The following is an 11,105-nucleotide window of genomic DNA, read 5'->3' as shown; positions in this document are numbered from 1 at the left end:
ACAATACTCTCAGGCACATGGTGTGATTCTTGGGGTGTTCTGTGCAGGGACAGGAGCTGGGCTTGATGATCCTGATGACTCTCTTCCAACTCAGCATATTCTATGATTCAGTGAAAATTATCTGGTCCACACTGACAACTGCTTCCACAGGAAGGAAAGAAAGCATTAAAAGGTAGGACAGCTCTTCTCCCAGCTACCCCCAAATGAGCAAGAGGCTGGCATGGCTTGTCAAAGTGACACAGTCCAGTCCTTGCAGGCAAGGAAAGCAGAGCCAGAAGCTATCAAAAATACTAACAGCTGGCACAGCTAGGTGTACAGATCCTCTTCCAGATGGTGAAAGAAGAGTTGGGAGAGGTTTTAGCACAGCTGCTGAGGAGATCTGCCCCTGGCTCAGCCAGCCAGGCTGCAGACAGAACTCTGCTCTCTCCAGGATGGTAGCAGCTTCTGGATGTGCTGGGACCAGGAAGAACAAGGAAGATACAACACAACTCTTCCGAAAGGATAGGAAAGGAGAAATCTGACTGACCTCAGCACACCGAAGAGCTGAGTGGTGCTTACACTTGCTGTCTGTGCCCGCCTCCCACTGGTGGCAGTGCAGCCTCTCGAGCTCTGTATGGACAGCAGCTTCCTGCGGTGCCACAGACAGGTCTACACGGACATGGGGCAGTGCTCTCAGGCCAGTCTCAGCCTCCCAGCCCAAGAGGTGGCTCACCACACGCCATCCCCGTGCACTCTGAACCCTTGAATCCAAAACTCATCTCCGACTTCACAGCCCAGGGGAAGGCAGACATACAACTTCTCCTGCCCAGCTGCTGCAGATGGCTTTACTCTTCTCCACACCAAGCTGTGCTGTGAGAACACTGAGAACACCCAACCACCTTTCTGCTCCACTCCATCTCCTCTCTCATGTCCCACCTGGATATGTGGACCGTAGCACCCAGAGAAAGCAAGGAAGCTGCCTCTACACAAATTTCATCCTGCTGAGGACCTCATCTGAAAAATACTCTGTGGAGCAGAAGGTACTGGTGTCTTCATGGGATCAAAAACTCTTTGCAGCAAAGCACAGCATTAGGACAAGAGACAGTAGACATGAAATGAGGGTAGAGAAGTGCTAAATGGAGGGTACAAGGAGAAACTCCTCCCCCACGAGGACAGCCAGGTTGCCCAAAGAGACTGTGCCGTCTCCATTCTTGGAGATGATGAAGACTCAACTACACAGGGCTGAGCCTACTGGTCTGAGTCATAGCTGACCCTGATTTGGGTACCAGATTGGAAGAGAAACTTCCCAAGATCTTTTCCAACCTGAGTTATACTATGATCTACACCCTTCTCCGGTGAGAGACTCTGGTCTATGTGCACCCTGTCTGTTCTTCCAAAGCTCCTGTTGAGGCTCTGGCTGCACTTTCTCACTCCCTCTCTCCATACAAGGCTCCACGACACTGCAGGATCTTCTCACCAACTTCCTCCTGGCCCTGGATACACAGGTTCCCCAACCTCCACGTGAAAAAGGAGCTGTATAAGAAGACCTGGGAGCAGGGCTGTGTCAGTTCCCTCTACATCTACAGCCCCAAGCAGAGCCCTGGGTACCCACTACTGCTCCAGGCCCTTTCCAGGGTGGTGGGATCTGCTGGGAGGGGTATGTCTGAGTTTCAAGCCTTTGCCTCTCACAGACATTCCTATTAGTTGTTCCCTCTCCATATCTTTCTCTAGTCTCTTTTCCACCCTAGGAAAGCTTGAAAGTGGAGCAACTGAAGATGAAAAGGCACCATGTGCCTCTTGTGTTCCAGAAAATAAAGTTTTCTCCTATATAAGCCAATTTTTCTAGGCTACAGACAGAGCTGAGCTGACCTCAGGATCAAAGTAATTTAGGCTGTAAGTACCTCCACAGACCTCAGGATCAGGTCTCCACTCAAAACAGGTCCAAATTCAACATTGGCTACAACTTCAGAGGCAGATCAGGCTCCGTCCAATCAAGTTGGAAAGACCTCCAAGGGCAGAGGTCCCACAGCCTCCCTGTGTCCCTCTTCCAGGGGCTGGGCATGCTCATGGTAGAAGTTTTTGTAGTTCCAATCCCACCACGGTTCCCACCCCTGAAGCACAGAGCACAACACTGGAAGGATGTGACTTGATGCGTTTTCCTGCAGCCCTGGCATCCAAACCTTCTCCAGCCTTGGTCACACTGCTGGCGTGAAGCCTGGGGCTAAAGCAATAGCCATCAGGGACATGCCACCACATTAGTGCCATGCAATCTGCTTTTGCAGCTTTGCCTGCATGAGGCCAGGGAATGCTTCCTCCTGCCTCCCTCCTTCACCTCACCAACAAACATTTAATTCTCTAAAAAAAAAAATCAACAGCAGAGAGACATTTAAACGTGAAATCTTCCTGGGTAGACCAGAAGCGGCCCAGTTGGGTGTGCCGGGAAGGTGGGAGCCTGGCAGGAAGCTTTGAGCACCTGCCCCAGGAAAGGCTGCAGAAGAGGAATAGACTGTTTGCCCCATCCAGGCACTTGGGAGTCCCCAGGACTTTTCTGCCGAGAGCAGACAGGGCTGGGTAGGACACCCCAGGTCCCCAGGGCTGACTGCGACACTGCTTGCCAGGAAGCCCGGGCAGATGGGAGAATGCAGAGGTGCAGCCTAAGGTTCTTCAGCATCTTCCCGGGCGGCCCCGGGAACAGCGGTGCCGGGCGACCCCCACAGTCCGCCCTCTCCCGGGCTCCGGTCCGCGCTGTCAGGCCTCTCCGGGATGGGTCAGAGCGCCTGGACGAACCTGTCGGGGCCTCCAGGGTAGGTGCCGTGCCGTGGTGCGGGCTCGGCGGCGCCCAGCTGCCCTCCGGCGCCGTAGGCTTGCGGCAGCGGCGGATAGGGCGCGGGGGGGGAGCGGCGGCCGTAGAGCGCAGCGGGGCCGGGCGAAGAGGCGGGCAGCACGATGCGCCCCGACGGCGCGTACAGCGGCCCGTGGCCCGAGGGCGCATAGGGCCCGGGGGCGGCGGGCAGCGGGGCGTAGGCGTGGGGCAGGGCGGCGGAGGCGCAGCCCTGCGCGGGGAAGGTGGCGGCGAAGGCGCAGGAGGCGGCGGCGGGTGCCGGGGGCAGGTCGGCGGGGGGCGGCGGGGCGGGCAGCGGGACGAGGCGGCAGGGAGCGGCGGGGCGCTCGGCGAGGAAGGCCGGGTACGTGGAGAGGTCGCTGCGCTTGAAGCGTTTTCTGCGGCGGAGGAATGACCCGCTCTCGAACATGTCGCGGGCGTGAGGGTCCAGCGTCCAGTAGTTGCCCTTTCCGGGGCGGCCGGGCTCCCGTGGCACCTTGACAAAGCAGTCATTGAGGGTGAGGTTGTGGCGGATGCTGTTCTGCCACTTGCGGGGGCTGTCGCGGTAGAAGGGGAAGCGCTCGGTGATGAAGCGGTAGATGCCGCCGAGCGTCAGTCGCCGCTCGGGCGCCTGCCCGATGGCCATGGCGATGAGGGCAATGTAGCTGTACGGCGGCTTGCCCCGCTCCGCCGGACGCTTGCGGCGCCGCCGCCCGCCCCGCGCCCCCGCCCCCGCCGCCTCCTCTCCCGGCGGCACCGCGTCCGCCTTCAGCGGCGGGGGCGGCGGCGGGGGGCCCGGCGGCAGCCGGTTCTCGGCTGTCATGTGGCCGTCGGAGCGGCTCCGCGCCGGACCAAGCCGCGCCGGACCGAGCCGAGGAAGCGCAGCGCGGCGCGGCCGCGGCTTTTATGCGGCGGTGTCCGGCGGCTCCGCGCCCGGGCGGCCGGCACTCCCCCTGCTACGCCCCGCCGCCCGGGAGGCGCGGGCAGGGCCGGGCGTGCCGCCGCTGCCGCCGCGGGTAGGGGCAGCGCCCTGCCCAGCACCCCACGCCCGCCCCTCTCCGCTGGTCCCCCTCCCCAGTGCCGTCGGGGCGCCGCGGACCCGCCGCCGTCGGGAGCGCACAGCTCCGAAGGACTGACGGGCACCGGGCGGAGCGGGGGCATCTCCAAGATCCCGGTGCGGGGGTCCGGGCACGGGCATTTAACGCGCCTCCCCGCAGGGCTCGGCGCCGTCGGGGCCGGTTGTGCTGGCGGCCACGGGGGGAGGTGGAGCGACGAGCGGCCGCCGCTCTCGGAGGGGATGCTGCCGGTCCGCGCGGGGCTGTCGGCCCCGGGCAACGTTGCCCGGGGAGCCCCACGCTCCTTCGCGGAAATCAAGCTGTCGGAACAGACTAGGCTGGAAAAAACCACCCGGTGACAGATCTGCGTGGGGAGCGATAGTAAGTGTGGGCTTAGGCTATGCGGTTTGCGTGCAGAGCTGCTACGTAGAATGCACTGAGGCTACGGCCCTCATCGCTGGTCCCCAGCAACGATTTGGCACGGGGCTGGGCTCCCGTGCCCCTGCTTTATCCCTGACCTGCTGACCTGCTCGTCCCTGATCCTTATGCCACAGGACCCCAGAGGTCCATGGTCCAACCAGGAAGGATGCCAGGCTCTCCACAGTTTAATGCCAGGACATACGTGCTAGCTCCCTCATGTTTGCTCAGATACTTGGGGCTGAGGGTCAGACCCCAGATGAATGCTTGCCCAGGACTTGAACCCTTGTGACACACACCCACAGGCCTGGGGACAGCACAGGTCCTCACCTGTTCGCATGATATTCCTTGCAAGCCAGAATATAAAGGAGATGTCAGGGTGTCCTGGAGATGAGATGGAAAGTGTGTGCAGGTGTGCACAGGCATGTGTCTGCATGGAAGGGTGTGCGTGTACGGGTACATGGGTGTGTGAGGGCACTGGTGTGGGGGTAAGGATGTGAGTTGAGAGTTTGTGGGTGTGCACTGACAGGCATGTGTGCCTACAAACAAATGCCAGCACACACAGGTATGTGGCTGGAGCCGACACTTGCGTGTGGGCACATAGGGAAGAAACAGATGTGGGCAGATGTATGTGCAGAGAGGTGGATGTGCACAGGTGTACAGGTGCATGGCCGTACACCTCATCCTGCCCATGTCTTGGCATCTTCTGGCAGTTCTTCCAGAACTCAAGTCACCAGTGCACTGCTGAGACTATCTTTGTAGGAGAAGCTTTCCCAAAGCCCTCTTGGGCATTGCACAAATGATTTTTAAGGGAGCAAAGGGAGGTAAGAGTTGTTTATCCTGGTGAAACACAGCTCCCTTGGAGGTGTCCAACAGAGTTGTTTATCTGCTTGGAGAAAAATCAGTATGTGTGCACATGTGTGTGTGTGTATCCATTTCCGTGCAGCAAACAAACCCCAGCCCTGGTTTCTAGCTAAATAAGGAACCCAGGAGTCACTGGCCACCTGCTTATTTGTGCAGCTTCCAGCAATCTGGGACATAGCAAAAAATCCTGTGGAGCTAGCAGAATAAACCATGAAGTGCCACTTGCTGAAGACCCACGTGTGCGTGTACTGTGTCCAGTAGCTGGATGCACACACGGGGCAGTATTTCAAATCACATGCTGCAGAGTTTGTGTCAAGAGAAAAAAATCAACCTCCTGTACCAACACACTTCGTTCTTGAAGTGCACAGCAGACAAGGGTAGTATTCCCCTGTACGTACCAAAACCCCAAGTCCTTCAGTACGAAGCTGCCTCACAAGTAATGCTCTGCCTTCTGACCCGTGGGAAGCTGCAGCTGTGAATGGATTTTCCTATCAGATGTTTCAGAAGGCAGTGTCGTAGTTCACTCACCTCTGGGGCTGTGTCTCTCTGTGCCATGCCAATTCCATGCCTCCAGAGGGCAAAGTCAGATCGTGCTTCGCTTTGCACTTGTAGAGGATGGGGAATGAGAGAGGTGTGTGCTGAGGAGGGACGGTGTGCTTAACAGCTGCTTTTGCCCTCCCTGCTGGTGATGAAAATCCTTTCCCAAGTAAGCACTTTCCTTGGCAGAGTCCAAAGCAGAGTGAAATGGATACCCAAACAGCATGTGCTGGCTCTTGTCCCTTCTCCTTTCCACATCACACAGCTTAAACTGTGGTGCCAGTATTTGTGAGTTAAGTGGGAGTTGTATAACATGGTGCGCTGGAGACTATCCTCAATTTGACATTATCATAAACCTATTTAAAAACACTTTTAACTCTCTACTTTGGGAGCAGGAGTATGTCCCATTTAAGGCATTGGTGTCTTTTTTGAGTACCAGTTCCCATGGGGAGGGAACTATGGAGAACATGAAACTCCAACTCACCCAGGTGGATCTTAGACTGCAGATCTCCTCCACCTGTAAGTCAAGTGGTGCCTGTTGCTGGAGCAGAACAGTTGGTGCTTTTCATGCTTGTGAAGCATTGTTTTCTCTTTTGATTCAGTCATGCTGGAGGAGGGACAAGGGTAAGTAACATGGAAAACACCATGCATTGATTAAACCTTTGGAGTTCACAATGCAATCAAAAATGTATGGTATCTACATAGTATTACCCATACAAAAATCTATCACTTGAACTTTCTTTTGGTCTCTGGGACAAAGTTTAGAGTCAGCATTTTTTCTGTCTAAATTTCTCCACTCAGATCCTGCTGACACTTAAGGTCTGTGGCCTTCAACTGGGCAAAGTGGTCATTGATTGTGACACCACTGCACTGCAGAGGGTGCCCTGCACAAGGGCACTGTGCCTTGGCCTCTCAAGAATGGAGTTTGTTAGTACTGGTAGGTGCTAGAGAATTACCCCAATGAGATTCCCATCTGCTTGGATCTCCAAGAGTGATTTCCACCCATGGGAAAAAATCCAGTTCACTCCCCACTCAGTTGCCATGTTACAAACCACACCAGTGAGATCCCTCAAGGGTAGACTGCTGGGACACCCTGCTCTTCCTTAGTCCTGTGGCCTGAGCTGCTTCTTCCACTTCAGCCAAACAAAGGGAAGTGGACATATTAAATGTGTGGACAGTCCCTTCATGTGCAGCAGGTTGATAGCTTTGGTTCCACATCAGAATTCCTCTCCTCTCTGAGGTGAGGAAAAGTTTTGCCTCTGTGTCCCAGGAACAGCAGGGCTGTAGTTAATGTGCTCCAAGTTAAGGGTCTGGCAGAGTCAAAATCCCAGACCATATTGGCTGAATGCAAATCAAGTGAGAACACATACCCATGGCACAGCCACCACCCCAAGCTCAGATGCATCTGTGATGGAATGGCAAGTTTGGCTTTTTTATTGGCTGTGTGTTTGGTGCCAGGACTTTGCTGTTAGAAGTGTGGAGAGCATCACAGCCAGTCACTTCACAACACTTTGTGACAAAGAGCTTAACCCTACCTGCAGCTTGTGCTTAAGATCTGAGTAGGGACCATAGGCCTGAGCCTTTTGGAATGGGACAGGTGATGGCATGACATCATTCATGCACTTCCAGAGCACATTCCACAAAGAAGTGTTCAAAGTGACTGAGCTTAAGATGTTTTGCACCTAACTGGAGTTAGTAGGAGACAAGAGCAGGGAGGTGATTGCATGGATTTTGGAAACACTTTGTGGCTAGATTGTGGTATGGGGACAAAGGTGAAGCCTCTGCGGGAGAACTGATGTGCAGCTGAATATGGAGTATGACCACATGGCAGAAGAGAGGCTGGAAAGCAATATACTACAAGGATACTACATATTTTTACCAGTGTTCACTTGCGTTGTCTAGTGGTGGCAAGGTTTCACTCTCCATCAGCGGCCTGGTTGTTTAGTGTCAGTGTTGTTTTTCCAAATTACTGCAGCTTCTCATCCCTTGGTTGAGTTTTCTATGGGAACTTGGTGCTGGAGGGGAGAAAGAGTTGCTTGCTGAGGGAATCACACAGATGTAGCCAGGTTCATGTGGGAGCGTTGAGTTAGCTGTTGTGGTCATTCTTCTGTAGAAAAAAAACAAACATCATGGTAGCTTTAAAATAGGCCATGTCTCAGGCCAGAAATGGGGGCAAGAGCCATAGGCAGCCTTAGCCTCCATTCAGCTGGGCAGGGCACCGAGCATGCTTGCCAGACAGCCCAGCAGCTCCGCAGGACCTGCAGCAGGTGAGCTGCAACAGGGGCAGCTGCAGGTGGGCAGGGCAGGCTCTCTGCAAGCAGAACACTACCTCTGATCATTCCCTTGGGACCCTACTCCACTTGGGAATTCAGTATGTAAAGGTAATGGCAAAAGGATTGGCCGTACGGCACAGGAGATGTGCAGGGCCGGTACTCTGGGGTGAGGGTAGCGCTGAGCTAGAGGCAGTGGCTGACACAGGAAGAGGCAGGAAAGACAGGAAGAGGGGCCACCGCAAACAGGAGCAGGCAACTGCTGGAAAGTTTGGGAAGCCCAGCAAAGGAAAGATGCGAGTGGTGCCCTGGGGCAGCAGTGCCCTGTGTGCCAGTCCCAGCTGGGGCCCTGCTGCAGAGGCTCCGGGGAACGCCGTGCATGAGGCTGGACACGGGCCAGGAGTGACTCTTGCCACAGATGAGGTACACTCCATACTGGGTTTCCTGAGGAGCAGCACAGCTTGTCAGGGAAACCAAGGTCTGTGCCAGCACTCCTAAACAGTTAAACATGGAAACTCACTGTGCACACTGGCGAGAGCCCCATTTAGCTAAGACACAGAGCAACAAAACGAAGCAGTAGATAACACCACATGTCCACATGTGATGTGGGCAGCAAGGAGCAGGCACCTTCTTGGTGGAAGCTGTGTGGATGCAGCCTGAGCTGGATGGGCTGTGATACATTCATTTGTTCCCCTGCCGAAGCAGATTTTAGAGTTGGTTTCCAAGAGAATAAGCTGCCCATTCTTGCCTTTGCACCACCAAGATATCACTGGGAGTAGTGCAGATCTGTCAGATGCTTCAAAAAGGAGGAGCTGGCTTTTTCTGGAAACATGCAAAGCAGAGTCAGGCTCTATAAGGTGAAAATCACTTACTATGCTTTTTGGGGTTTTCTTCTTTTTTGGTGTGCAGGTGTTAGGAAGTTTGCATGGCTCTTGCTCCCCTGAAGCCTGTGAATTTCAGCACCTCATGAAAATCTTCCGGATGGGTATCTTTGAATAGCCATCAGACACTGTTGGCATGGAAATAAATTCTTTCTGGTTTGCCTATCAAATGCCCTATTTGGGTAGTCATTCAACAGTTTTGAGAGGCTTAATTTCCGGCAGGGTGAACATCTCCTACTCAGTATTTCCCAGGTGCCCTGCTGGGACCTGTCTGCTCTGCTGGCTCTCAACAGGTGTTAACTGGCATCTGACAGAAGCTCCTACAAAGGACCCATGGGGTCAGAAAGACCCTGAGTCTTGTGGACAGGAAGTGTCACCTGGTGACAAATTTTTTTTAAGACAAATTAGCATTTGCCAGAGTAGTAATTCAACCCTTTTCACAGCTACAAGTAAAACCTGATGCTTGATAGAAAATGATAGAATACAGTAGTTTAAAGGGAATTATTTATTGCTTGCTTTGGAAGCTGGGAATTTTATTTAAGTGTAATTATTTAATTAATTGCCATATTGTGAACAAAATATGTTTGCAAATATCCTACTTTTCTTCAGTAAGCTATGTGGAAAGAAGTATTATTTGTTTTCTTTTTTCTTTGTTGCAGACAGAACCACATTTTCCTGGACATTGGCTTTTTCTAACTCACACTTAAGCACGGGATGGAGAGGGGACAGGTCATTTTGGCCAAACTGTAGAGTTAAGAGGTAAATTTCCCAGTGCAGGTGAGAGAAATTTCTTGGTGTTCTTTGTTGGCAGTGTTCTTCATGTTGTTTCACCAAAATACGGATATTTAAAACTCTAACAAATTGCAGTGGAGTTGTTCTATAATTTACTAACCAGTTTCCTGTCCCAAGACATGCTCTGCACTGTGGATTGCTGAACACTTTCCCTGTGGCCACAGACAGTACCTCAGCCAAGGAGGGAGATAAAGGGGAGCAAAGGTGTTGGGAGCTAGTAGATGGGAGCAGTGGGTAAAACTGGCAACACATGAAGGAGGGGAAAGAGAAGTACCCTGGAAAAGCAAGGAATGTGGAGAGAAAGGGTTGGGGGTGGAGCTGGAAGAATATGAAGAGCCTTTGCTGGAACACTAGTTGGGAGGTTTGTTTTGCAGAGAGAATCTTGTACGGGAAGACAGAATAAAGCTCACCTAAGTTTCTTCTCCTCTGGGTCTTGATGTGGAATCAAAGACTCCCAGCATCACTTTGGTACAAGCAAAAAAACCCATCATAAGTAATGTCACAGCTTTCTAGGACTGGTCCACACAGACCACGAAAAGGTGCTTTTCATCCTTATTTTTTTCTTTAAACCAAGGGAAATCACTGATTAAACTGTATTACTGAGCATTATGAAACAAAACACTTGTTGCCCTTCCCTGGAAGCTACAGCTTTTAGCATGCTTTGCGTGACTCTACTTGATTAACAAAAATAAGCTGTTTCAGTAGGTAGGTTCAGGCACCCAGCCCTTTTGTGCGCCAAGTTTCTGTCTCTTCTTCGGGGTTTTCTGGGGAAGCCCTTAGCGACAAAGCAGGTCAGAGGCGGCAGAGCTGGGGAGAAAAGATATCGGGTCAGAGCCTGCGTCGGATTGCAGGGAGAGACAAAGGCACGGCCACAGCGTGGCCCTGCGGCTGGAGGCAAAACCCCCAGCCTGAAAATAGCTCCCAGTTAAAGCTGAGGAGCCTCTCTGGGCTCTTTCCTGCCCTTGGGCACAGCCAGGTGGATGCCCAGGCTGGGGAGTGTGTGTCAAGCACTGATCGAGGAAAGAAAAATTGTACTTAAAGAGGTATATACAGAAAGTGCAGTGTTGTGTTGTGTGTGCGTGTGCCCGAGCAATGCGCAGTGCACCGCTGGATGTTAAACCGCGCCTGGCTCACAGCAGGGTGAGCTGTGAGCCCCGCTGCCGCGGATGCATTCAGCTGCCGGGTTGATGCCGATGGGGGATCGGTAGGACCCAGCACTACCCTGCTGTAATTCCATGCCTACGGGATGTAAATAGTCTTCATTTAAAAACCGAAGTGTAAAGTGGGGATAGTTCGAGCTTATTGGCACTGGCAGACAAAATCTGAATACTTTTACAAAGAGCTCCTGTTTTTTTTTCCCTAGGCCTCTTTGTTCTCATTGCCTCTCTCTGACCCTTTAGCAATCACCATGGTAATTACCAAGTAATGCCCTATTTACAAGTACCTTCCGAAATCTGCTGGAGTTTTGCTTGAGCCCGTAGCAAAAATG

General features: G+C 53.2%; 1 protein-coding gene across 1 annotated transcript; it reads right to left on the bottom strand.

Annotated features, from left to right (window-relative positions):
• Window positions 1–977: 977 nt before the first annotated feature.
• FOXE1 (forkhead box E1) lies at window positions 978–3,675 on the bottom strand. The gene has a single exon (XM_042023582.1). The coding sequence runs from the start codon at window positions 3,621–3,623 to the stop codon at window positions 2,748–2,750; it is 876 nt and encodes a 291-aa protein (XP_041879516.1). The 5' UTR covers window positions 3,624–3,675; the 3' UTR covers window positions 978–2,747.
• Between the last annotated feature and the right edge of the window lie 7,430 nt (window positions 3,676–11,105).

The sequence above is a fragment of the Corvus kubaryi genome, unplaced genomic scaffold, assembly GCF_017639235.1.
Source record: "Corvus kubaryi isolate FWS band 111438036 unplaced genomic scaffold, C.kubaryi_AGA036_p1.0 37249, whole genome shotgun sequence".
Lineage (NCBI taxonomy): Eukaryota > Metazoa > Chordata > Aves > Passeriformes > Corvidae > Corvus > Corvus kubaryi.
This window is presented reverse-complemented; position numbering and strand designations above follow the sequence as displayed.